The sequence below is a fragment of the Canis lupus genome, chromosome 1 (assembly GCF_011100685.1).
Source record: "Canis lupus familiaris isolate Mischka breed German Shepherd chromosome 1, alternate assembly UU_Cfam_GSD_1.0, whole genome shotgun sequence".
NCBI lineage: Eukaryota > Metazoa > Chordata > Mammalia > Carnivora > Canidae > Canis > Canis lupus.
The window spans coordinates 103,376,172-103,403,213 of record NC_049222.1 but is presented as its reverse complement, the minus strand read 5'-3'; the positions used below and the strand labels follow the sequence as shown (position 1 = coordinate 103,403,213).

General features: G+C 43.6%; 1 protein-coding gene across 1 annotated transcript; it reads left to right on the top strand.

Moving 5' to 3' along the window:
* Window positions 1-3,505: 3,505 nt before the first annotated feature.
* On the top strand, window positions 3,506-27,036 carry NLRP2 (NLR family pyrin domain containing 2). Its single transcript, XM_038527764.1, has 10 exons — window positions 3,506-3,785; window positions 7,120-7,194; window positions 7,340-8,951; window positions 11,162-11,332; window positions 13,271-13,435; window positions 16,915-17,085; window positions 17,454-17,624; window positions 19,651-19,821; window positions 23,948-24,118; window positions 26,750-27,036. The coding sequence occupies exons 1-10, from the start codon at window positions 3,506-3,508 to the stop codon at window positions 26,886-26,888; spliced, it is 3,126 nt and encodes a 1,041-aa protein (XP_038383692.1). The 3' UTR covers window positions 26,889-27,036.
* The last annotated feature ends 6 nt before the right edge of the window (window positions 27,037-27,042 follow it).

The window sequence follows — 27,042 nt, the reverse complement described above, 5'->3', positions numbered from 1 at the left end:
GCTGATAAATACCTTAAAATGTTGGGTGATTTTTTCCCCCCTTATGTTTAGGTCTTTAATCCATTATGAGTTAGTTTTTACATACAATGTGTGACTACTTATGGGAAGCTTCTAGAACAGGCAAATTCATGGAGATAGGAAGCAGACTGGTGGTGGCCAGGAGCTATAGGAAGGAAGAGAATGAGGAAAAACTGCTTAATCAATAGGGGTTTCCTTTAAGGGAGATGACAGTGTCTGGAACTAATCCAAGGTTGTGGTTGCACAACAGTGTGGATGTACTAAATGCCAGTGACTGTTCATTTAAAATGGTTAATGATTACTTTTATGGTATGGCGGGGGGATGGGATGACTGGGTGATAGGCAGTGAGGGGGGCACTTGATGGGATGAGCACTGGGTGCTATATTATATGTTGGCAAATCAAACTCCAATAAAATATATATATAAAAACTTATGCTATGTGAATTTTACCTTAAGCAAAGTGAAATACAGAAATTTACATGGAAAAAGAATTTGAGTGATCAACAGGATTTGTTTCAAACCCAACACAAATAGAATTATTAGCTGTGTATTCAAGCAGGCTTGGTGGCGTGGAAGCTGGGATGAGTCTCCTGTTTTTAGAATAGGATGTTGACACCTGGGATGCTTCAGATGACTACTTCTCTCACACCAAGGTCTGGAGTAGATGCAGGTGCTACAAGCTAACCACATAGGGCCCAGCATCACTCTTGTAGCTCTACTGTAACTTCCTGCTACTTCCCAATTGGCTGTACCCTTTCCACATGCCCGGCAGGGTACAGGGACAAAGGTCAAAGGCCATCCAGCTGTTTTTGCCCCCTTTTTATCAGGACAGAAATAACGTTCTCAAAAGCCCCACCAAAAAGACTTAAGTTAATCTCTTCAGCCAGCAATATTCCATGACCACCCTTGGCTGAAACATGGTTTTGTGAATGGAGTTGGTTACAAATAAAGAAGCGAGTAGAATGGATGTGCACCTCAGGAACACAGTGGAGGGCCTGTTCTTGACCTTTACCCTAGACTCAACCATTTCCTCACTGGGAAAGATCATATAGAAATCCATGTGGCCCTAGCCTGAGGAGCTGTCAGGTCCTCGTACCCTCTTCCTCTCCTTCCCTCTGTGTCCAGAAACCATTGATTCCTCTCAAAAGATGTAATTCAATTAGTTCTCCACAACTGTACCTGAATCATACATCCTGATAGAGCGATTAAAACCTGGACTCTGGAGCTATTTGTTATACCTGGTTCAGAGTCCGGTTCTGCCACTTGGTGGTCCTGTGACCTTAAACGGTCTATCTGACCTCTCTGGTGCTTCAGTATCAATATCTGAAATAGGGAGATGCCTGGGTGACTCAGCAGTTGAGCGCCTGCCTTTGGCCCAGGAGGGCATGATCCTAGAGTCCCAGAATTGAGTCCCACATTGGGCTCCCTGCATGGAGCCTGCTTTTCTCTCTGCCTATGTCTCTGCTTCTCTCTGTGTGTCTCTCATGAATTAATAAATAAAATCTTTTTTTAATAATTTATTTTTTATTGGTGTTCAATTTGCCAACATACAGAATAACACCCAGTGCTCATCCCATCAAGTGTCCCCTCAGTGCCCACCACCCAGTCACCCCCACCCCCCACCCTCCTCCCCTTCCACCACCCCTAGTTCGTTTCCCAGAGTTAGGAGTCTTCCATGTTCTAAAATCTTTTTTTTTAATCTGAAATAGGGAGAATATAATACTTGGGGATATAGTAAGGATTAAGTGAGTCAAGTCTAAAGGGCTGACTGCAGTGCCTAGCACCTTGCAGAGGTTACCAAGGTGTGATTTGACCCCACCATCCTCAAGATGAATTCAAAATCTTTGTCAGGCACTGACAAAGGCTCTCTCCTTGACTGGAGTCACCGTCTTGGGTGTTCTTTTACACTAGCTCTAGTCCTTGGGCTCTGTCCTTGGCCCACTTAGTCTAGCTTGAGCCAGAATCCTGCTGAGTCAGCTTAGCAAAAATTCCCCCACCTCTGGTATCTGATCACACCCCTCCTCTACCAGGTGACCTCTGCTCACCCTGGTCTGCTCTCAGCATGAATCTTGTTGAATGGATCTACCTCTTGGTGACTGTCGACACACTGACCTCCTTGAATCTGCCCCACTTGTCCTGACTGCTCAGAACTGAGTTTCATGTCTCTCCCCTACCTCTGAACCCCAGCTGTAGTTCCTCTCTCCAGTAATGCCTTCTTACCATATTCAATGGTCATGAAAAAGTTTTCCAGCTCCTTGGCCATTCTCCCCTTGCAGCATAAGAAAGTGCCTCTGAGTTTTGGTCAGATTGTGGGGCATCCCCACTAGAAACCTCAGAACTACTTCCTGCTGTACCTGAAGTCAAATTTTGAAAATCCTAGTATAACCTACCACTGCCTTCATAATCAGAGGTCTGATCCTAGGCTTTGAGTCACATCCTGTGTTCCTCTGCTTCAGCGAGCGCACATGTTGAACTCCACTCAGTCCCAAGCTTTAGCACTTGTTCACTCTTAGACTTTACCCCCACAAAACTCCCTCAGCTGGCAGCTCCTTGTCTTCATGTTCTCAATGACCTATTTCCTCTGAGAAAATGTCCATACTCACATGATGCAAAATCCCCCGCACTCTACTTCTCTGTCATCCTGTCTTCATATTTTTGTCACTTGTTTTTGTTTGAATTTATCTGTGAAATGTCTGCTTCTCCCACACCCTATATGTGTACTCAAATTGAGTATAAGCCCCAAGTGGGCAGAGTTCTTACCCATTTTATAGCTGTCCCTTCAGTTCTAAAACTGTTCCTGGTACTCAGTGGGAATTTTTATTTGAATAGAGGAGTGCCCATGGCCACCTAATGAGTGAGTGATGACCTATTTGTTTTACAACTGGAAATCTGGTCATTTGACCTTTGGCTCAAATGCTCAACTGTTCAATGAATAGAATTTCAAATCCAGGTCTGTTGAGGTCAGAAAATGACTCTTTGTAAACAATGGTAAATTGAGCGGGTGTACCACTCAACTTCTTAGTGAGTTTCTGTTGAGATGTTTTCAACTCAAGATGGTTCTTTAGTCAAGGTCCATAAACATTAAGATAATGACATGTCAGGTTGTTCTGGAGAGCTAAAGTGGGTAGTTCTCATTAGCTCATTTGTATACCAAATTTACTAAAAGCTGACAGATGATCTGCTAGGTCCAGGAGATGTATCTGCATGGACTTCCTACCTACACTCAGGAATTTTTACACTCTCTAAAGGATCCCAGACTCTCAAAATGGGAACCACTGTGTCAAGACAAAAACTAAAGGAGTTCTATGTGAATTTTTTCTCTTTTTGGGAGTTGGTTCCTAAAGCAGCAGGTTGGGCAGTGATAATTGCCCAGTTCTTGGCACAGAGGCAACTGTCATTTGAAGTAGGAATACTGATTCGCTCTCTTTCATTTCTTCCCTTATTCTTCTTTAATGCCCAAAGCTCAGATCTCTCATGTAGAACAAGATGGAACCTTCTGCACAGCTGGGTTTCAACCTGCAGCCCCTTCTAGAACAGTTTGCCCAGGATGAGCTGAGCCAGTTCAAGTCTCTGTTGAGGCCCCTTTCCCTACAAGATGAATTACAGCACATCCCTGCGACAGAGGTAGAGGAGGCCGATGGGAAGCAGCTGGCAGAAATTCTTATCAACCACTGCCCCAGCCACTGGGTAGAGATGGTGACCATCCAGATTTTTGACAAGATGAACCGAACCGATCTGTCTGAGAGAGCAAAGGATGAGCTCAGGGGTAAGTAGAAACAAGCCCACATGGTGTCCTAGGAGGAAGGAGGAGTAGCCTCCAGGGTTTTTTATATGTAGGCATAACATTGAACCCTGGAGAGGCCACCTGTCCTGAACCCAAATGCTAGACCTTCATAAAGTCTAGTGGTGTCTTCCATTCTAGCTATTTCTACTCTGTCCTGGTATTGTGTACCTCCCCTGGCCTCCTCACTCTATATCCCTTCTCCTGTCCAAGACTGCTCCCGGAGGATATTCAGGATCCCATTCTCTCATACATCCAAGGTGTTAAATTATTACACACCCTCTGTTTGGTTTTTAGCTCCTACTCATGTTTCCTCATGCACACTCACAAATGAAACCCTTACCTTCCCTTCGACCAGCACTAATAGCATTTGGAGCTGGATGAAGAGCTGTCTTTTGCATTGCAGGATATTTAGCAACATCTCTTGGACCCTGGTGCTAGCATCCCAGCACCTCCACCCACTAGAAGCTAACAGCACATTCTCTTCACTTGCAACAACCAAAAATGTCTCTAGACACTGGCAAATGTCACTTGAGTGGAGAACCATGTTTTAAGTCAGTGGTTGCCAACTTTCACTGTTCTGGGCAATCTCCTCAGGAACTTATATATACTAATGGCCAGAACCTATCGCCAGAGACACTGATTTAGCTAAATGACCTGTGTCTCCCCTAGGTATGGGGTTCTTGAAAGCTCCTCGTGACACCTGTGTGCGCCCAAGGTTTTTTAAAATCCAGGGCTCTGCTGCCTAACAGAGTGGCCACAAGTGGTTAGCACATATTTGAAACATGGCTGATTCAGTTCAGACATGCTACAAGACTAGAATACACACAGACTTCTAACTGCATGGTTTTATGTACTATCTCATGAGCAACTCTTAAAATGACAATAAATCGAAGTGCCAGCATTTTAGATAGATACATAAAAATTATGAAAACCAGGGTTGCAGAGATATGCTAGTCTTACTGCTGCCCAAGACACACTTCTGTCCCCTTAATAAACCATATCTTGTCAAGCTGGACTGGGTCAGCCTTTTTCTCAGTCTTAGGGTTCCTTGAGCCTTTGGAGATTATTCTGCATAAACCTCCTTGACATTGAACACTCACTGTGTGTTCTCAACTACACAGGAAGCAACCATAGGAAGCCAGAAGAGACATGTAAGCCTGAGATAGTAACTTGACACATTTTAATTTTATCTCTAAGATCAGGTTAATGTCCTTTTTATGTAACTGGGGGTTTAAGTATGAGACCCAGTTGTCAACATGCGCATTCTTGAAGTCCTCTCTCCTAGGCAGAAGTTTAAGTACTGACATAGTTACAGGACTATAATGCCTCCTCTTTTCTCAGGGATCACCAGGACTACAGAACTAAAATGTGCAAACCTGGAAGAACCCCCAGAGCATGTAGAAGAAAAAGATTCAGGTTGGTCTTAGAACACCCAGAGTTGGAACAAGCCAAGCGACACATACCCCACCATGTTGTGTTCTCTCCACCCCCTTTCCTTTCTGGGAGCTCCATTTCCCCAACCTCATTTTCTCCACTACTAATAGTTATCAGTTGTCTCAGAGGAAATGCCTTCCTCCCTCACTTAACAACAAAGTGAGGAATGACCACTGAAGAGAACTGGAATTCTTTCAGTTCACGGAAAATTGGTGTACTGTATGGAGTTACTCTTTAATTTTTCAATTTCAGATGCTCAGACTTTAGTAATCTCAACTCCCAGATGAGAACATTGAAATATGCTGTCAGTAGGTGACTTGCCTCAACCAGCACTGTGGTCAGTTTAATGTAAATGAGTTGCTCAAGTCAGCCTGATAGTATTTTTGTCAATAGCCCTAGTGAAATACAACTTACCTATCCATAAATCTCACTCATTTTATGTGTACTACTAATTTTTAGTAAATGTACAGAGTTTTGCAACCATCACCACTACCCAATTTTACAATGTTTACATGGCCCCAAAAAGTTCCCTCGTGTCCACATGTGGTCACTCCCTGGTCTCTGTCCTCCAATTTCAGGTGACCATTACTTTAGTTTTTGCATCTCTACACTTGACTTTTCTGGATGTATGTGATCTTTTGTGTCTATCTTTCATCGCTTAGCATATGTTTTGGAAGTTTGTACGTATTTTTGTGTGTATCCCTGATCTGCCTTTAAAAAAAAAAATATATATATATATATATATATATATATATATATATATATATATATATATATATATATATCTCCATGAGAGACAGGCAGAGGGAGAATCAGGCTCCATGCAGGGAGCCTGACGTGGGACTCGATCCCGGGTCTCCAGGATCGCACCCTGGGCCAAAAGTGGCACTAGACCGCTGAGCCACCCGGGCTGCCCTGATCCTCCCTTTTTATTACAGAATTATATTCCATTGTATGGATATGCCACAGCTGATTGCCCATCATCAATGAATGGATGTTTGAGGTTTTTTTTCTGCTTTTTGACTACCTTACATAATACTACCATGAACCTTCATGCGCTAGTCTTGGCATACACACATTTCCATTTACCTTGAGCAGATGCTCAGGAATTGTCTGGCATTCCACACAAACATGACATCACTTGTTTACTGAGATACTTGAGCAGCCATAATGGGTTGAAGCTCTATCTTCTGATATCCTGGTGCATATCTAGTCAAGTGGGGAAGATAGACAAGTAGTTTTGATAGATCACATTGATATTTTTAATTTAGTTTTTAATTGGTGTTCAATTTGCCAACATATAGAATAACACCCAGTGCTCATCCCATCAAGTGCCCCCCTCAGTGCCCGTCACCCAGTCACCTCTCCCCACTCCCCTCCCTTTCTACCACCCCTTGTTTGTTTCCCAGAACTAGGAGTCTCTCATGTTCTGTCTCCCTTTCTGATATTTCCCACTCATTTTTCTCCTTTCCCCTTTATTCCCTTTCACTATTTTTATATTCCCCAAATGAATGAGACCATATAATATTTGTCCTTCTCCGATTGACTTCTTTCACTCAGCATAATACCCTCCAGTTCCATCTACGTTGAAGCAAATGGTGGGTATTTGTCATTTCTAATGGCTGAGTAATATTCCTCACATTGATTTTTTGATAGAGCAATTAGAACAAATGTTTATTGTTATAGTTCCACAGAGGAGAGGCATGTAACTTGGTTTAGAATGTCATTTGCTCTGTTCATCTCTATAAACCTATCTGTCGCCCCTGCCACAGATCTCTAAGAGATTAGATTCTGCACTTCATGGAACCAGCTTTAACACCGTATCTCTGATAAAAGAAATTCACATTTTTGTGTCATGCTCACTTTAATTTGTATTTTGCAGCATTTACACAAGTACAGGAAGAAGATGTCACAAATCCAGAAGAAGCAAAGGAAGGTTTGAAAGGAGAAAAGCCAGGTCTGTATCCTATCTTCCTGGATGAGCTTAGTGTCAGGTAGTTCTTGATAACTTCTCTATTATCATGTTCTTACTTGACACAGGTATTTTTTTTTTCCTAATGAATAACCAGCTATATCCTATTTCCAACCTCTTATCACTGAAGGTAAACAAGATAAGTATATAAGTATATTGAAAGAGAAGGTCCAGCGAATGTGGAAGAAGAACTTTTGGCCTGGAGCCAGTGAAAACATTCACACTGTCACCCAGAAATATGAGACACTGATCCCATTCTGTAATCCTAAAATGCTTGCAGGACCATTTCCACACACGGTGGTGCTGCATGGTCCTGCGGGCGTTGGGAAGACCACTCTGGCCAAGAAGTGCATGCTGGACTGGACAGAGGACAGCCTTGCACAGACCTGCCCCACTGCCTTCTATCTCAGCTGCAAGGCGCTCAGCCGCAAGGGGATGTGCTCCTTCATAGAACTCCTGGCCCAGAGTGCCCCAGACCTGCAGGATGCCCTTGCACAGGTCCTGACCCAGGCACAGAAACTCCTGTTTGTCATTGATGCTTTCGAGGAGCTGCGCGTGCCCTCAGGGGTGGAGGCGCTGGTGCACGACCTGTGTGTGGACTGGAAGACACAGAGGCCTGCGTCCACCCTCCTGGGGAGCTTACTGAAGAGAAAGCTCTTACCCACGGCCGCCCTACTGGTCACCACACGGCCCGAGGCCCTAAGGGAGCTGCGGCTCATGGTGGAGCAGCCACTCTTCGTGGAGATCGAGGGGCTCTCAGAGTGTGACAGGAAGGCGTATTTCCTGAGACACTTTGGAGAGGAGGCTCAGGCGCTGCGTGCTTTCCACCTGATGAAGAGCAATGCAACACTGTTCCAAATGGGCGCGGCACCCGCTGTGTGCTGGATGGTGTGCACCTGCCTGAAGCTGCAGATGGACGAGGGTGAGGACCCTGGCCCCACCTGCCAGACCACCACATCGTTGTTGCTGCGTTTCCTCTGCAGCCAGTTTGCGCCCGCGCAGGGCAGCTGTCTGGGGCTGCACCTCAGGTCTACTCTGCACGCTCTGTGCCTGCTGGCCACTGAGGGCGTGTGGACACAGACCTCAGTGTTTGATGGACATGACCTGCTCAGGCTGGGTGTGCATGAGTCTGACCTGCACCCTTTCCTGAACAGGAATATCCTCCAGAAGAGCAGAGACTGTGAGGGCTGCTACTGCTTCCTCCACCTGAGTGTCCAGCAGTTCCTGGCCGCTGCCCTCTACATTCTGGGGAGCCAGGACCACCAAGACCTTCCAGCAGGAAGCCCTAGCTGGGATGCTGGGAATGTGCAGAGGCTCCTCTCCAAGGAAGAAGGACTCAAGAACCCCTACCTAGCCCCGGTGGGGCACTTCCTATTTGGCCTCACCAATGAAAAGAGGGCCAGGGAGCTGGGGATGACTTTTGGCTGCCTGGTGTCCACCAAGGTCAAGCAGGAACTGCTGGAATGCAGGGTAGGGTCTCCTGAGAACAGACCCTTCTCCTCGGTGACAGACACGAAGGAGACTTTGCACTGTCTCTATGAATCCCAGGAGGAGCAGCTTGTGAAGGAAGCCATGGTCCAGGTGACAGAAGTGTCCCTGGTTTTCAAAGATACCTCAGACATCATGCATGCATCCTTTTGCCTCAAGCATTGTGAAAGCTTGCAGAAAATGTGGCTGCAGATAGAAAAGGGGATGTTTCTGGAGAATGATGCTGTGTCAGAATCAGAGGACCAGGCTGACCGGTAAGAATCCTCACTGTTCACTCTGTTAGCTTGCTTTTTCAGCCTCATCCCCTGCGTTAGAAACAGGGCAGAGTGTCCCCCCGCTCCCTTGGCATAGGATCAGAATTTTCTTCTTGCCAGAATTTCTTCTGCTAGCTTGCTCTTCAAGGTGGGGAACACAATGTTCGGATTAGGGATGGGATCTTTCTTTGGAACCAGACCTTGTTTTGAAACCTGCCTCCTTTTTTTTTTCTTTAGCTGAGCAATTTTTGCAAATGGCTTGACCTTATTTCAGTCCACATGTTGGTTGTCCAGGTTGCCTGTTTGTATGGGATTGTTCCATTTGGCACAACAGACAGAAAAGCATTAAAGATGTAAAGTCAGAGATTGATTCAACAAGGTTTCAAAGCTTCACCCCATCGTGATCATGGCGAGTCCTATCATGGGCACCTCACCCAATACCAGTGACATCATGAGATGACCCCAGTCAGTCATGAGGCTTTGTTATTCTTGATGTAGGCTCGAGTAACATTAACTGAGCTCATACAGTTTCCAAATACTGTTTCTCACCTGGTGGCTACTGGAAACGTACAGTCTTTCATGTTAGGCATGAAGATCCTGGTTTCAGAAAAGGGTGCTTGTGTGGGATTAGAACTCGTCTACTGGTTTATGACGTTCTCTCTTGGTCACAATCCAAGATCACTGCTCACGGTCCTATGTAGGGCACACACACACATACTGCTGTTTATCTTATCAGCTCACCTCTTTCTCAACCCTAGGTCACCATCCAAAATCAGTATCTGAAATACTCATGTATATTCATGGGGCCAGAATAAAATACCCTCTCTGCTTTCCTGGTGGTTATGTCTGTTTTACATATTCCCTTAATTTTTCCTTCACATTCCTTCCCCACTTAACAGAGAGCCATGAACTTGAGTTACCCCAGGAAGCATTATGACCATGACAGCTAGGCATGAACATTTCACCGCTTCAAAGATCACCAGCAGTCCACAGACCTTATCCCTTCATCAGTGTCCTGATTTTGTTTCTTCTCTCATCCAAGTGTTTACACAGGCCCACATGCTAGTTTATCTAAATCTTTCTTCTACAGGAGGGTTGTCAAAGAGCTCCTTTGAATGAAAATAAAATTGCATAAATAGCATCCTCTCTCTATCCCATCCAAGATCCCCAAGTCAAATAGTCTCTATTTTTTTTAATTTTTATTTATTTATGATAGTCACAGAGAGAGAGAGAGAGAGAGAGAGAGAGAGAGAGGCAGAGACATAGGCAGAGGGAGAAGCAGGCTCCATGCACCGGGAGCCCGACGTGGGATTTGATCCCGGGTCTCCAGGATCGCGCCCTGGGCCAAAGGCAGGCGCCAAACCGCTGCGCCACCCAGGGATCCCTCTATTTTTCTTTTTAATCTTGGTTTGGTTCTATGCAATGGCTTGATTATCTCATCTTGATAAGACACTTGCACTAACCCTACACAGATTTCTTTCCCCAGGGCATATAGACCAGACTCTTTGAAAGTCACAACTAGGTTTATCACAACTTGTCTTCCTCCTGTTGCTTCAAGTTTTACAATAAGGTCACTTATTTTATTTTTCCCCCTTTTTAAAATTTAAGTTCAATTAGCCAACGTATAGTACATCATTAGTTTCAGATGTAGTGTTCAATAATTCATCAGCTCCATATAACATCCTGTGCTCATCACATCACGTGCCTACCTTCATGCCTATCACTCAGTCACCCCATCCCTCTACTCCCCTCCCCCCCAGCAACCTTGAGTTTTTTCCCCGGAGTTAAGAGTGTCTTGTGGTTTGTCTTCCTTTTTTTTTTTTTTTTTTTTTTTTTTTTTGGTTTGTCTTCCTTTGATTTTGTTTTCCCCATTCAGTTATCAATGATCTGCTTAGAGCACTGGGTGTTATACTATATGTTGGCAAATTGAACTCCAATTTAAAAATATACAAAAAAAAAGAATTTTGGCTTATTCTAACCCTCTGTAAGATTGTTGTGCAAGAAATTTGAGTTCTTTTTCCAGTGACATGTCTTAGGTGATGAATTGTCTGATAGTGACACTAAGTCATTAAATCATCTGACTTTTAGAGTTCTATTTACTAGGAGTGTGTGCCCAGAGCAACCCTAAATATCTTCATGATGTTGGACAAATGTTATATTTTCTCTCCAGCAATCTTTGGTAAATTCCTTCCTTTGCCTTTTCCCAACAGGTCCCAGAATGATCAACACGTGCTTCCTTTCTGGATAGACTTCTGTTCCATGTTTGACTCAAATAAAAACCTGATATTTCTAGACATCAGTCAGAGCTTCCTTAGTGCCTCATCTGTGAGAATTCTCTGTGAAAAAATAACCTCTGCTACCCATAATCTTCAGAAAGTGGTGTAAGTAGAAGCTAACCCCTGGATGAAAACCCCTAGGGCATAACCAAGCTCCTTACATTTTTAAGGCTCCATTTTTATTGGAGCAATATTTGAATTCCTTTTCCAGAATCCAACTGGGCATTCAAGACATAAGAAGTTGAGATGGTCCATACCATACATTTGTCTACTGAAGCATATGAAGTAATTTTTTCCAATGTCTTATTGTGGTATAACATAAAACTTAACCATTCTTTTTTTCTTGAAATTTTATTTATCATGAGAGACACACACAGAGAGAGGCAGAGACATAGGGAGAGAAGCAGGCTCCGTGCAGGGAGCCCCATGTGGGACTCAATTCTGGGACTCTAGGATCACATCCTGGGCTGAAGGCAGGCACTCAATTGCTGAGCCCCCAGACATCCCATCCCATCTTAACCATTCTTAAGTGCACAGTTATGCACTTTAAATGTGTAAGTATGCAACCACCACCACCATTCATCTCCAGGACTCTTCAAAACTGAAACTCTGTCCCCAGTAAACAGTAATTCCCCATGATCCCTTCTCCACAGCCCTTGGCAAGCACTATTCCACTTTTTCTGATAAAGTAATTTTAATACAGTGTGAAATATGATTGGGATGACTACAAAACACTATGAGGAACATCCAGATCCTGGGGGCAGCTTTAATCCCTTTAAGACAACCATAGGACTATGTGTAAAGCAGGATTTCTCAGCCTCTGCTAACACTGGGGTTGGGCTCCTGCACATCATAGGATTTTTTAGCAGCAGTTCCAGCCTCTACCTTCCAAATGCCAGTGGCATCCACACCCTAGTTGTGACAACCTAAAATGTCTCCAGACTTTGTCAGGTGTCCTGGGGAGGAGGAGATTACAAAATCACTCCTAACTAGGAGCACCACTGGAGAGATGGTATCAGTGTGCTGTGTCCCAGGCCTGGGGCCTGGGTTGGGTGGGAATATGATCCCAAAATCTATGTAGTTGAATGAAGTTGGGAAGAAATGATGGGGTTCAGAAGCTCCAGAAAAAGGTAAGTACACAAGTTAAATACTTGTAATCAAGAGTAGAGTGTGCCCTATCCACCTATGACAGAGTCCTCCTGCGGAGCTCCTCTGTGCAGCTCACGTACTAGGAAAGTCCTGCAAGGCTTACACGTGGGCAGGCTGCTGGAGATGTTTAGAGAAGGAGAGAAAACATGATTTAGTCAACAAAGTAGGCTTCGGGACCAGGGAGACCTCCTCCAGACACAGATGTCCTCTTTCATAGGTTTCTTTCTCAATGCAGAGAAAGAAGGAGATGTTTATGCTCACTTGTGTTTCACCAGCTATGCAATCCTGATTCTAAATGCAAGATATTGAGCAGGACGTAGCACTCCTGAAATGTGCCCATTGGTAATACTTCAGGGAAAAAAACTACCACCGTTCCTTATTTATTTCAAAAAGCCATAGAACAGCTTTTGTCTGAAACAATGTTCATGACCAACTTCTCTTTTCCAAAAGTTTGAGATCATGAAAGTATGGAACTTCCAATAGTTTCTAAAATTAGATCTCAGTCAAGCAGCACCAAGTTTCAGTTAAAGCAAAATGAGTGAGTTCTGGAGACCTAACTGTGCACTGGTGAGACAACAGTTAACAATCCTGCATTGTATACTTGAAATTTGCTAAAAGACTTGATCTCAAGTGTTTTTGCCACACAGACACAAAAAGGAAAATGGTGATTATGTGAATTGATAGGTATATTCACTAGCTTGATTACGGGGATGATTTCACAAGGTAGTAATATATCAAAACATTAAATTGTACACTTTAATATATACAGTTTGTGACCACACCTCAATGGAGGTGAAAAATATGAACAAAGTTTCCAGTGTTTAAAACTGTTGCAGCCCTTTGTTCTCATGTATATATAAATGCAAGATTTCACCTTTCTTATCCTTTCCCTAGCCTCAAAAATATTTTCCCAGCAGACGCTTATAGAAACTTCTGCATTGCTTTTGGTGGTCATGAGACTCTCACGCATCTGACTCTCCAAGGAAATGACCAGAATGATATGCTTCCCATTTTGTGTGAAATCTTGAGACACCCAAAATGTAATCTGCAATACCTCAGGTATATCTCACCATCACTGAAAACTTCCAGCATGTGAACAGAGTTCCTACAAGCCTATATAGCAATTTTGAATAAAGTAGGAGGGGTGGGGAAATCCCTTATTCTGATTAGAAACTGTACTCCTCCAGGCACATGCCACAGAACAGAAAATGGGCTAGACTTTAGTTTCCCCTTGTACTGATCATTGAGCAACCTGGGCAACCATCCACAACAGGCCTGAGTCCAAAAAAAATGGTTGGAGACTGGATACCATCCTCTATCAGAGAGAATTGGTTTATGGTTTGTTTCTCCTGTCATGATTCAGAATACCAGATTCTGTCCAGTATCCTCTGTCCAGGCAAAGATACTTTGGGAGCAACAGATTTTCCTTCTCTTGGTAGTCCTCTGGGTTGAAAGATCTCCCCTTGGGATATTCTCCACATGATAGCTCTGGTGAGTATTGTCATTACTCATCATGGGGTTCCATTGATCCTCGCTTGACCACATTTGATAATAGGAACACAGTTTAAGGTGATCTGTTGGTCTTGGTGGTGGTGTTCTGCCTATGCTGGTATGGTCTTGGGCTATTTAATTAGGTCTTATCCCCATCAGTAGGATGGAGTATTGCACATATCCCAGGGGTTTGAGGACTGACTGAAACAAAGTCTAAGCACACATGTATTCATTGTTGCGTTATTGATAGTAGCCACTGTCATAATTGACTATTACTAATGGCCTTCATTTCTTTTTCCTGTGAAGAATAATCAGGAAAAGAAAGTGTGCAATTTGAAGATTTTGGTCATTAGCTTGTTTCTTAAGGAGTAATGGACACCCAAAATGGAAGGAGGAGACTCTGTATAAATTTGGCTTATTTTATTGGAAGCCATTAGATATTCTATTGTGTTCCAATGCCCAGGTTAACTTTGGTTCCTCTATTATTTTTTAATAATTTTTTAAAGATTTTGTTCATTCATGAGAGACAGAGAGAGGCAGAGACATAGGTAGAGGGAGAAGCAGGCTCCCTGCAGGGAGTCGCGATGTGGGACTTGATCCTGGGAACCCGAGATCATGACCTGAGCCAAAGGCAGATGCTCAACCACTGAGCCACCCAGGCATCCCTGGTTCCTCTATCGTAGCTTAGACTCTGAGAGAAGAAAGTGTTTTGTTGAATTTTATTTAAGTTTAGCTTTCTGGTACATAGTCCACTTAGCACCTCATGTGAATATCAACTTTAATAAACACTCAACATGAGGGTATGACTTGTTTCCAATTTAAAGATGGAAATATAATGATTGTCCATCTCTGACTGACTTACTTCACTCAGCATAATACCCTCCAGTTCCATTCACATTGAAGCAAATAGTGGATATTCGTCACTTCTAATGGCTAATATTCCATTGTATACATAGACCACGTCTTCTTTTGTTATGTTTTATTCCAACTTTATAAATTTTTAATTTATACCTTTATTTATAAATTTAAAAATTTTATTACCTTTTGATTTATACTTTTCTCTTTTTTCAGCTTTTTTTATTGGAGTTCAATTTGCCAACATACAGCATAACACCCAGTGCTCATCCCATCAAGTGCCCCCCTCAGTGCCCATCACGCAGTCACCCCAACACCCCACCCACCTCCCCTTGCACTACCCCTTGTTCATTTCCCAGAGTTAGGTCTCTCATGTTTTGTCACCCTCACTGATATTTCCCACTCATTTTCTCTCCTTTCCCTTTATTCCCTTTCACTAATTTTTATATCCCCCCAAATGAATGAGACCATATAATATTTGTCCTTTTCCGATTGACTTATTTCACTCAGCATAATACCCTCCAGGTCCATCCACATCAAAGCAAATGGTGGGTATTTGTCGTTTCTAATGGCTGAGTAACATTCCATTGTATACATCGACCACATCTTCTTTATCCATTCATCTTTCGATGGACACCGAGGCTCCTTCCACAGTTTGGCTATTGTGGACATTGCTGCTATAAACATTGGGGTGCAGGTGTTCTGGCGTTTCACCACATCTGTATCTTTGGGGTAAATCCCCAGCAGTGCAATTGCTGGGTCATAGGGCAGATCTATTTTTAACTCTCTGAGGAACTTCCACACAGTTTTCCAGAGTGGCTGTACCAGTTCACATTCCCACCAACAGTGCAAGAGGGTTCCCCTTTCTCCATATCCTCTCCAACATTTCTGATTTCCTGTCAATCATTCTATGGTTTCACTCATACAGGGAATATTAAAAATAGTAAACAGGATTATGGGGAAAAGGACAGAAAATGAGTGGGAAAAATTAGGGTGACAAAACATGAAACACTCCTAACTCTGGGAAACCAAGGGGTAGTGGAAGGGGGGAGGTGGGCAAGGGGATGGGGTGGGATAAAGGCCTAGTGATACCTCTAGGTCCTTGGAATTTTTTTGTTATTAATACAACCGTACCAAATAATGAAAAAAATAAAGATGGAAATAAGTTTTGATAAAGTTAAGTAATTTGGCCACATGTTCATATACAGTAAATGGCAGAATCAGCATTTAAAAAAAAAAAACCCCACTTGAAAGGCCATGATACACATAATGTCCCAATGAAATTCCTTTCATCCATGGTAAGAAAATTCTCTCCAGTAATAGAGTATGGGCACCTTGTTGCCTGATATGCTTGATTGAGTGGTTTTCTTTTTTTTTTTTTTTTTTAAAGATTTATTTATTTATCATAGACAGAGAGAGAGAGGCAGAGACACAGGAGGAGGGAGAAGCAGGCTCCATGCCGGGAGCCTGATGTGGGACTCGATCCCGGGACTCCAGGATCGCGCCCCGGGCCAAAGGCAGGCGCTAAACCGCTGGGCCACCCAGGGATCCCCCGATTGAGTGGTTTTCTAATTAAGTAGTTGTCAACATGCAGTCTCCAGATCAGCAGCAGCTGCATCACCTGGAAACTTGTTAAAACACAAATTCTTGGGCCTCACCCAGATCTTCTGAATCAACTTCTGACTATGTGGCCCAGGAATCATTGAGGTGGTGCAGGACACCCTAAAACAGAAATCAGTGGATTCTGCATCTGGAGTTTCTGAGGATTTGTGTTTCTAACTGCTTGCCAGATGATGCTGATGCAGCTGGTCCAGGGATCACACTTTGCCACTGCTCTATGTAATTTATTCTAGGACATGACATAATGTGGTAAAATGAGGGGTAAACCTGGAGACTGTTATCAAGCGTTTGGTTATCAAGAATGATGTGTTCCGGGATCCCTGGGTGGCGCAGTGGTTTAGCGCCTGCCTTTGGCCCAGGGCGCGATCCTGGAGACCTGGGATCGAATCCCATGTTGGGCTCCCGGTGCATGGAGCCTGCTTCTCCCTCTGCCTCTCTCTCTCTCTCTCTCTCTGTGTGTGTGTGTGTGTGTGTGTGTGTGTGTGTGTGTGTGTGTGTGTGAGACTATCATAAATAAATAAAAGTTAAAAAAATACTTTAAAAAAAATAATGTGTTCCCATTCTTCTGGCAGGTTGGTATCTTGTTCTGCCACCACTCAGCAATGGGCCCATCTCTCCTCCTCCCTCAAAATCAACCAGTCCCTGACATGCCTGAACCTCACAGCCAATGAGCTCCCAGATGAGAGTGCCAAGTTGCTGTGCACAACTCTGAGACACCCAAAATGCTTCCTGCAGAGACTGTCGTAAGTACTGCCTCTCTCCCTGGGAGCATCTCTTTTCCTATGTTTGGGGCCACATAGGGAAGAGCAGTGGGTAAAATCTGGATTTGCTGGACTACCCATATGGGACCTCCTACTGATGTGGACACCTGGTTCCCATTTCTGGTCCCAGGTATGTGGCTCATGCATCTTATCATTCCCTCATCCTTGTCCTTCATGATTGAGTGTTAAGCACATGATGAGAGCTATAGAGCTATAGATGCTATAGATGAGCTATAGATGTTAAGCACAAGATGAGCCATAGATGGGGCCTCTGGCCTTTAGGGACAGCCAAGAAAATTGGGTTTTGGAAATGTTCTCACCCTCTTACCATTTGTGTGGTGCTTTGGCAGGTTGGAAAACTGTCAACTTACAGAAGCCTGTTGCAAAGAGCTCTCTTCAGCTTTGATTGTCAACCAGAGGCTGACGCACCTGAGTTTGGCAAAGAACACTCTGGGAGATGATGGGGTAAAGCTTCTGTGTGAAGGCTTGAGTTACCCTGACTGTCAACTACAGATGCTGGTGTAAGTCCATGCTAGTTATTTGTGTGCATGTGCATACTGGATTCAAGTAGCACAGATGCAAGCATTTAATAGCTTCTCTGAATACCCCAAGTATGATACTGACAGATCTGATGAGACCTGGCAAGAGGATGTTAAAAAAAAAAAAAGCAAGACATAGTGTCAATATTCCATAGGAATTTGGGGGACGTAGCTGATTTCCAGGGTTTTATGCATGTTTTTAGTGCCACATAACATAAGCTCTACCTGCAACTGGCTGTAGATGGAGGGTTTTTTTATAAATTTATTTTTTATTGGTGTTCAATTTTCCAACATATAGAATAATACCCAGTGCTCATCTCATCAAGTGGCCACCTCAGTGCCCAACACCCAGTCACCCCCACCCCCCGCCCACCTCCCCTTCCACCACCCCTAGTTCGTTTCCCAGAGTTAGGAGTCTTTCATGTTCTGTCTCCCTTTCTGATATTTCCCACTCATTTTTTCTCCTTTCCCCTTTATTCCCTTTCACTATTTTTTATATTCCCCAAATGAATGAGACCATATAATGTTTGTCCTTCTCTGATTGACTTATTTCACTCAGCATAATACCCGCCAGTTCCATCCACGTTGAAGCAAATGGTGGGTATTTGTCATTTCTAATGGCTAATATTCCATTGTATACATAAACCACATCTTCTTTATCCATTCATCTTTCGATGGTCACTGAGGCTCCTTCCACAGTTTGGCTATTGTGGACATTGCTGCTATAAACATCAGGGTGCAGGTGTCCCGGCGTTTCACTGCATCTGTATCTTTGGGGGAAATCCCCAGCAGTGCAATTGCTGGGTCATAGGGCAGATATATGTTTTTAGTGCCACATAACATAAGCTCTACCTGCAACTGGCAGGTAGATGGAGTTATGCCAACAAGCTCATTAAAAACACTAAAATCATAGGACAAATTTTGAGAAAAGAATACAGCTGCATTAACTATTTCTACTCAGATTCTATTCAGTGTTAACATCTCCAGTGTTCTTGCCATCTACAAAATCACCATTGACGGTAACTGCATTTCCTATAAACTAGTTTTAACCTAGAATATGCCTTAAGATACACAGTATCCAAAAACTCACTCACTTAAAATTTCACAAAGCATTCAGTCGTGGTTGGAGAAAGGTGGAAGAAAGAATTTTACCCCACTATCTCAGCCCCCAAGCACTAAAATAGTATGAAGTTCCACCCACTCACCAGCCTTCCCCTAATAGAAGTTGCAAGCCAGGGCAAGATAGATATTCTCTGCCCCATAATTAGGGTAGAAAGAATATGTACCACTTGTATTGATTCCCTAACTGTTTTTATAATAGTTTGTAACAAATTGTCACAAATTAAAAAGCTTAAAACAACACAAACTCATTGTCTTAAAGTTCTGGATGCCAGAAGTCCAAAATGGGTTTCACTAGGCTAAAATCAAGGTGTCTACCAGGCTGTGTTTCTTCTGAGGTCTTCAGGGAAGAAGCCATTTCGTGGCCTTCTACAGTTCTAGCCTGCATCCCTTGGCTCATGGTCCCTTCCTTCATGGCCAAAGCCAGCAGCATAGTGTCTTCAAATGTCCTTCTGTCTTTCTCATCACCTTTCCCCCCTGCTGGCTTTGACTCTCATTCTCCTTCTTATAAGGATCCTTGTAATTACCTTGGCTCACCTGGATAATCTCCCCACCTCCTAGATCCTTTATTCAACCACACCTGCAAAGTCCCCTTTGTATGTAACATAACATATTCACAGGGACCAGGGATTATCACATAGACATCTTTGCATGTATGGAGTGGGGTTGGGTGAGTGTGGATCAGCATGTAGACACCTACATCTGGAGGGGATGGGATAGCCTACATAATTGCTTATATAGTGATTATAACTTTGCCATGATTTCATTTCCATGTCCCATTGTCTGAAAGCTTGTCTAAATCCTGCAGCTTGAGGTCAACAACATTGGTTTTGGTGTATCTCCTCAGGGAAGACTCAGAGTTTACTTTCTTCATGTGATTGATTTCTAGGCTTTGGTATTGCAGCATAACCAGTGGTGGCTGCAATCATCTGTCAACACTTCTCCAGCAAAATTCAAACCTTACCCACTTGGATCTGGGGCTGAATCACATAGGGATTACTGGACTGAAGTTTCTGTGTGAGGCTTTGAAGAACCCAATGTGTAACCTCAAATGCCTATGGTAAGTTATGTTTTTTTTATTTTAATCTGTATATGAAATAAAATATTATATAGGAAATCCCCCCAGCTCTAATACAAGAGATTGGAACAAATTTGTTTTATAAATTTATTTTTTATTGGTGTTCAATTTGCCAACATATAGAATAACACCCAGTGCTCATCCCGTCAAGTGCCCACCTCAGTGCCCGTCACCCAGTCACCCCCCACCCACCTCCCCTTCCACCACCCCTAGTTCGTTTCCCAGAGTTAGGAGTCTTCCATGGTCTGTCTCCCTTTCTGATATTTCCCACTCATTTTTTCTCCTTTCCCCTTTATTCCTTTTCACTATTTTTTATATTCCCCAAATGAATGAGACCATATAACGTTTGTCCTTCTCAGATTGACTTATTTCACTCAGCATAATACCCTCCAGTTCCATCCACATCGAAGCAAATGTGGGTATTTGTCGTTTCTTTTTTTTTTTTTTTTTTTTATTTGTCGTTTCTAATGGCTGAGTAATATTCCATTGTATAATTGTACTTCTGAATTGGCTTTCTGACATTGAATTGTAATCCAAATTTTGTAACTCTGTGGGAGAGAGGACTGTTTCTGATTCTTTCTTTTGAGGTGAATTTTTCCTTCTAGTCATTTTGCTCAGTGCAGAGTGGCCAAAAACAAGTTGTACTGGGAAAAGGAGAAAAAGAAGAGAAAAAAGAAAGAAGAAGAAGAGGACGAGAAAAAAGGGGGGGAAGCAAATAGAAAGCAAAAACCAAGGGGAAGTATCCTCTGATTCTATATACTGTAAATCCCTCGACTTCCCCTGGAACTTTCCAGTGCTGCTTGGTCAATAACTTGCTTTTCCCCTGTTTGTCTAGCTGGTCTTCTGGGGAGGGGCCTGCTATGCTGAGTCTCAGGTGTGAGCACCTGGGGGAGCTGCTCGGCCCCCTGCCTGGTGCCCGACTCTGGAAATTTGTTTAACCTGTTTATCCTGTGAGGCCACTGTGAAGCTCAGTGGGGTTGTTTATCCTGTGAAGCCCCAAGAGGAACAACAACAGTGGAGGCGGCCAGCTCTCCAGCTCTAGAGTCAGCTCCTGCAGTAACTACCGGTGCTCTCAGTCTGCAGGGCCTGGATGCTCCCGGGGCGGGGGCCGCTGATCTGCACAGCTCGGGTCGCCTGGTGGCAGGAATGTCTTTGCTGTCCTGTGCCCTCCTGGCTTCTGCCTGTCCCGGGGAGCGGGGAGTTGGGAAGCACCGGATCTTGGGCTGTGTCCCTGGCACCCTGGGCTCCGGGGCCTGGCTGCTGGAATCGCTCCTCTGCGTGGAGGCTCTGCCCGAGCCCCTCCGAACTGCTCCTGGGTCCAGCCAAGCGCAGGCTGCAGCCCTTTAGGGAGCTCGGCCGTGGTGTGTGGTGCCCAGTGGTGCCCAGTGGTGCCCAGTGGCAGGAGAGTTCTTGCTGTCTTGTGCCCTCCCCGCTTCCACCTGTCCCTGGGGGAACACAGGATCATGGGCTTTGTCGGCTTTGTGCCCTGGGGTCAGGGCCTGTGCTGCTGGAATCCCACTCCCGGGGTGCGTGGCTCCCGAAGGCAGCAGGGCACAGACCCCTCCGTCTGGAGCCCCCGCCTAACCAAGTGACTTCTCCCAAATGTCCGGTGGGCTGTGCTCTCCAGATCTTTACCGAGATCGGTCCACATTTTGTGGTGCACTTTCCCTGGGCGCACTGCTACTAGTGGCTCTGGGAAACTGAAGGCTTCACTGCTCCTCCTGTGATTCTGCCCAATTTCCCTGCTAAACACTTTTCTGCCTGGGAAGAATCCAGTGCAGATTTTTAAAATTTCCACTTCTCTGGGACTGGGCTTTCCTGTCCTGGAGGCTTTGGTTGCCCAGGTTTACTTTAGCCTGGCTCTCTTCATGGTGCCCCTCCTCCACTTGATAGTTAGTTATCTATCTATCTATCTATCTATCTATCTATCTATCTATCTATTATTTATTTATTTATTTATTTATTTATTTATTTATTTATTTATTTATTGCTAGAAGTGAAAACCCTTCTCTCTGTAGCATTCAGGCTGTTCTCTCTTTAAATCTCAGGTAGAATTTGTAGGTGTTCAGGATGTTTTGAAAGTTATCTAGGTAAGTTGGTGGGACCAGGTGAGTTGAGGACCCCTATTCTTCTGCCATCTTGCCACACCCCCCCCAGAAACTTCTATTTTTAAACAATAAAAAAATATCTCAGCAAATAGTATTCTCACATTTTTTAAAAGGAATTATGTGAGTTGACAGATGGGTTAATTAACTTGATTGTGGTGATCACAGTGTGTACCTATATTAAATCATCTTTGTATGCCTTAAATACATACGACTTTTATTTGTCAATTATAGGTCAGTAAAGCTGGGGGAGAAAACTCACTAGAATAGTTAAAGGAATAGCTTCTAGTCTAGGTCATCTCAAGGTAACCTGTGGACCATGTTAAAGATGCAACACTTATGGCATCAAGAAGGAATGGCTGCCTCAGATCCCAGCCTCCAGAGTGGTAAGAATTCAACACTGCAGAAAATGTCAGCTCCACAAGCAGATAAATGGCCTCAACTCAGTTCTGCCTCACGATCCTGCATGAGTTAGGTACCATCATTCAGACACACTTGAATCTGGAACTTTACCTGTAAAGAACTCTCAGATGGCAGCTTGTTTTCTGGCCTCTACAGCACAAGAAGGTAAGGCAGAGTCATGGCGTTTAACCTCTACCACATACTAGAAATGCTTGCAGCTTTGAGAATCCTGACACCCAGGCTGTACCTCAGACCTCTGAAATTGAGAGCTCCACAAGCAAGACCCAAACAATAGTATTTGTAAAGTTCCCAGCACGAATACAGTTTGCATTGGTGAGGATGCCAACTGAATAAATCCTAGAGCTCACAGGTGGGAAAATTCTGATTGTTACCATTCATGGCAGGTGCCTGTTTGCAAGAGGGTGGTGATGTTAATGATGGCAGGGAGGATGCTCTCTCAACCACACACGCATACTGGCATGGGGAAGTATCTAGTGAGCTGTGACTTCCCTATGGCATAATTTGCTTTGCATTTTAGGAAATGGAGTTGGTTGTATCCATCAGAAATGTTGGTTATGATAATGAAATATGTTTGTGTGTTATTCGGGGTGCCAGGAAGTATGCTAAATGTTTGATGTTGCGTTTAGCCTCTTCTAAATCCTAGGGAATTCTTTTTTTTAATAATTTTATTTTTTATTGGTGTTCAGTTTGCCAACATACAGAATAACACCCAGTGCTCATCCCGTCAAGTGCCCCCCTCAGTGCCCGTCACCCATTCACCCCCACCCCCCGCCCTCCTCCCCTTCCACCACCCCTAGTTCGTTTCCCAGAGTTAGGAGTCTTCATGTTCTGTCTCCATTTCTGATATTTCCTACCCATTTCTTCTCCCTTCCCTTCCAGAATGAAATCCTTAATTCCTTCTTTCAAATGTCAAATCCAAGCCTTTTTAAAATCCGGCTACTATCTTCCTGATATCTAGAATCTGTTTTCGTACCCCTACATCTCCTGGTAACTTCTGGGTTGTTGTATAGCCTACGGCTGGTCTGAATCTGCCATCTCTACTCCCCTACAGTTTTTCAACTCTTGTCATGCTTCTGGTCAAAATCTCCAGTGGTTCCCCATCTCGTCCCAAGTAAAATCTGAAGTTTACAATGGCCTAAGGGCCTTTTGTGAAATGGCTCCCTCTTATCTGTGACCTCATCTCTTACAACCCTCCCTGGTTCACTCTCAAGCTGGCTGTCTTGATATTGTTTTACATGATAATCCTCCATGACCTCAGGACCTTTGCATAAGCTATTTCTCTGCCTGAGGAACTCCTACTCCAGATCTCTCTATGGTTCATTCTCTTCACCCCTGAGGTCTTCATATTGACCTATAGGTCAACTATTGTAGTGAGCATCCCCCAATTCTCCTTTTGCCTTTCATGACCCTTATTGGATATGGCACACCACATATATCTGTTTCCTATTAGCACATGAGCTCAGAGGGAAGAGACTTCTCTTGTTCCCTGTTGGATACCCAACACCCAGGCGTATGTCTGGCATATAGGATGGTATCAGTAAACATTGGTTGAATGACCTAATTTTGTGTCTCCCCTATAGGTTGTGGGGATGTGCCATCACTCCTTTCAGCTCTGAAATCCTCTCATCTGCCCTTGGCAGAAATCAGAGCCTGGTCACACTGGACCTGGGCCAGAATTCCTTGGGGTATAGTGGAATAAAGATGCTGTGTGATACCTTGAAACTTCACTGTTCCTCCCTCCGGACACTCAGGTATGATCCTCCTGCTGTTCAGTGTTTTTCCTCCATGATGGTAGGTTTGCAAGGGGAGCACAAACCACAGGAATTGTTGTAGGCAACTACTAATAATATTCAGCCTTCATCCATTAATGTTTGGTCACCTGATAATTCTCCCATTGGTCTCTTCTGTTGCTTTAGCCGGTAAGATGAGCCAAAGGAGGGATGCCTGGGTGGCTCAGCGGTTGAGCACCTGCCTTCAGCCCAGGGTGTGATCCTGAAGTCCTGGGATCAAGTGCCACATCGGACTCCCTGCATGGAGTCTGCTTCTCTGCCTATGTCTCTGCCTCTCTCTCACTATATCTTTCATGAAAAAATAAATAAAATCTTAAAAAAAAAAAAAAAAAAAAAGATGAGCCGAAGGGTGAGACCCAAACCTAGTCTGAAATCAAGAATCTGGACAGGGATCCCTGGGTGGTGCAGCGGTTTGGCGCCTGCCTTTGACCCAGGGCGGAATCCTGGAGACCCGGGATCGAATCCCACATCGGGCTCCCGGTGCATGGAGCTTGCTTCTCCCTCTGCCTATGTCTCTGCCTCTCTCTCTCTCTCTGTGACTATCATAAATAAATAAAAATTTTAAAAAAAAGAATCTGGACTAGGACTTCTCTAAGAGAATGGAGAGTTATGGTGGCCAGCCATTGTCATGTTAGGAAAATCAGACTGCAGCTCTCCTGCAGTATTCTGAAAAAGAGTTTGTGTTGGGGCTGTATTAGTTACAGAGGTCTAGCAATTGGTCCACCTTAAAGGCATGTTCTGTGGAGTGAGTCCACTGTTGAATGAAAGGAGTCTGTCCTCTGTTGTTCATCAAAGCAAGTTGCTATTGACCTGTGTTGTCTACTTGCTACCATGGCAACAAAGAACAGTACAACTTTTCTTGGTCTTACCCAAGCTTGTTTAAATACTCAGATGCAAAAACAAACAAAAAGAAATACTCAGATGCAATGTAGACAACCAATGGCTTGAAATGATAATTATGTAGAAGGAACAGATTATATATGTACTCAACAGGTAGCTTGCTAGTCAAAAGAAGGGATTTATAGACTCTGACATTTGTTTCTGTGTTTAGCCCCTTTTTGGTGAGCTAGTCCTCTCACTTTATGTAATATCAGTGACTTTTAATCTAGGTGTAAAGCCCTAGAGACAATATTGTAGCTGTTTCTTTAGATGTTCTTTCCTGAGTCTTTGAATCTCAAAATGAGCCATTCAAGGGCAGGGGCGGGGGAGGGGGGGCCTTCCTGAATCACAGATCCTTTACAGGCATGAAGATCCTGGATTCAGAATTTGATTTTTAGTTCTTTGACTTTTTCATCTACCCCGTATCCTTCTAAGATATTATTTTAAGTTAACTGGAGTCTTTTCCTCTTGCTTGGAATCAAAGAGCCCTACCATCATACCTCATTCTTAGTCCTGGTGTGGTTCACACCCTGTTTCTGATTCCTTTATCACTTGACCAGACACAAATTGACTATAGGAACTAATCCTGTGCTTCTACAGCAGACCATGACCAACCTCCAACAATCACAAATAGACACAATTGCATCTGACCTTGGAGGGTCATGTTGAAAATATTTTGAAGCTCGTTGGTCCTTACTTTAAGTGAAGTTATTTTTATTGTGATTTTGGTATATGTAAACATTGTAACATTATCACCATAATCAAGCTAATTAATACATCCATCACTTCATATAAGTTACCTTTTGTGTATACATGTGTGTGGTGAGAACACTTAAGATCTACTATCCTAGCAAGTTTCAGGTATACTTGTCAGTATTATTGTCATTGTGCTATACATTAGACCTCCGGAACTTCTAACTGAAGGTTTATTGTGTGGATATTTTATGAATCTTAAACAGCAAAACAAAAATTCATTAATATTCTAGCAAAACCAGGCCACCTGTCTGGCTCAGTCAGTAGAGCATGTGCTCTTGATCTCAAGGCCATAAGTTCAAGCCCCACATTGGGTATAGAGATGACTTTAGAAAAAAAAATATATATATATACCCTAGCAAAACCAGAACTATAATGCCAGCAAGAAACATGACAGCTAATATCTTCAATCTCTTACTTTTATACATATTTTGCTTTAATTATTCCCTCTTGCTTTGTCCTCACTCTGTTCCCCATCTCCATATCACAGAGATGAATACCAAAAGGTGAATTCCACAAATGAGGCTGCTATTATCACAAGTCAAATAAAAGGTATTGGTCAGCTATATCATGTAGCAAAGGGGGGACAAAATCTTGTCTGACTGCCTTGGTTCACGTGTGTGTGTCTTGTCCTGGGTCCACGAAATAGAAGTTACCAAAGTGAGCTGTGTAGTAGGCAGGTATTAGAATTAAATCCTGGATGTATCAATCAATTCCATCTCTCCAAACATGATACGAGATCACCCAAGATCATTCAACCATGCAAAAGCATTACAACATTAACCTGGTATTCTCTTTCCCTACCAAATCAATATGGAACCCTGATTTGCAGCATACAGTAATCAGTAAATATTGCCCCTGCCCCTGCTCTAAAGTATGAGACTTGCAGGCACTTGGGCATTTGGAATGAATCTCCTTGAAGCAACAAGAAACCTTCCTTTTGTCCCATTGTAACTCCAGGTTGAAGATAGATGAATCTGATCCTCGAATCCAGAAGCTGCTAAAAGAAATCCAAGAATATGACCCACAACTGACCATCGAGAGTGATGACCAAGATCCAACCAATAACCGGCCTTCTTCACATGACTTCATTTTCTGAATCCCCTGGACTTATTCCTTCCCAAGTAAAATCCAGGATCATCAACATGATGTTGAACTTCCTCTGAGCCCTCTCAGTGATGTTATGTGCTGGGCCAGATGTTACTGTATCCCTGGTTGTGCCTTCAGCTTCTATGAAACATGCACAGGTGGTT

What these genes read in the sequence shown, in the direction of transcription:
- NLRP2 (XM_038527764.1), top strand. Translation starts at nt 3,506, where the DNA reads ATGGAACCTTCTGCACAGCTGGGTTTCAACCTGCAGCCCCTTCTAGAA. An exon ending in TGTAATCTGCAATACCTCAG is followed by an intron (nt 13,436 to 16,914) that starts GTATATCTCACC and finishes TTCTTCTGGCAG; the next exon opens with GTTGGTATCTTGTTCTGCCA. An exon ending in TGTCAACTACAGATGCTGGT is followed by an intron (nt 17,625 to 19,650) that starts GTAAGTCCATGC and finishes ATTGATTTCTAG; the next exon opens with GCTTTGGTATTGCAGCATAA.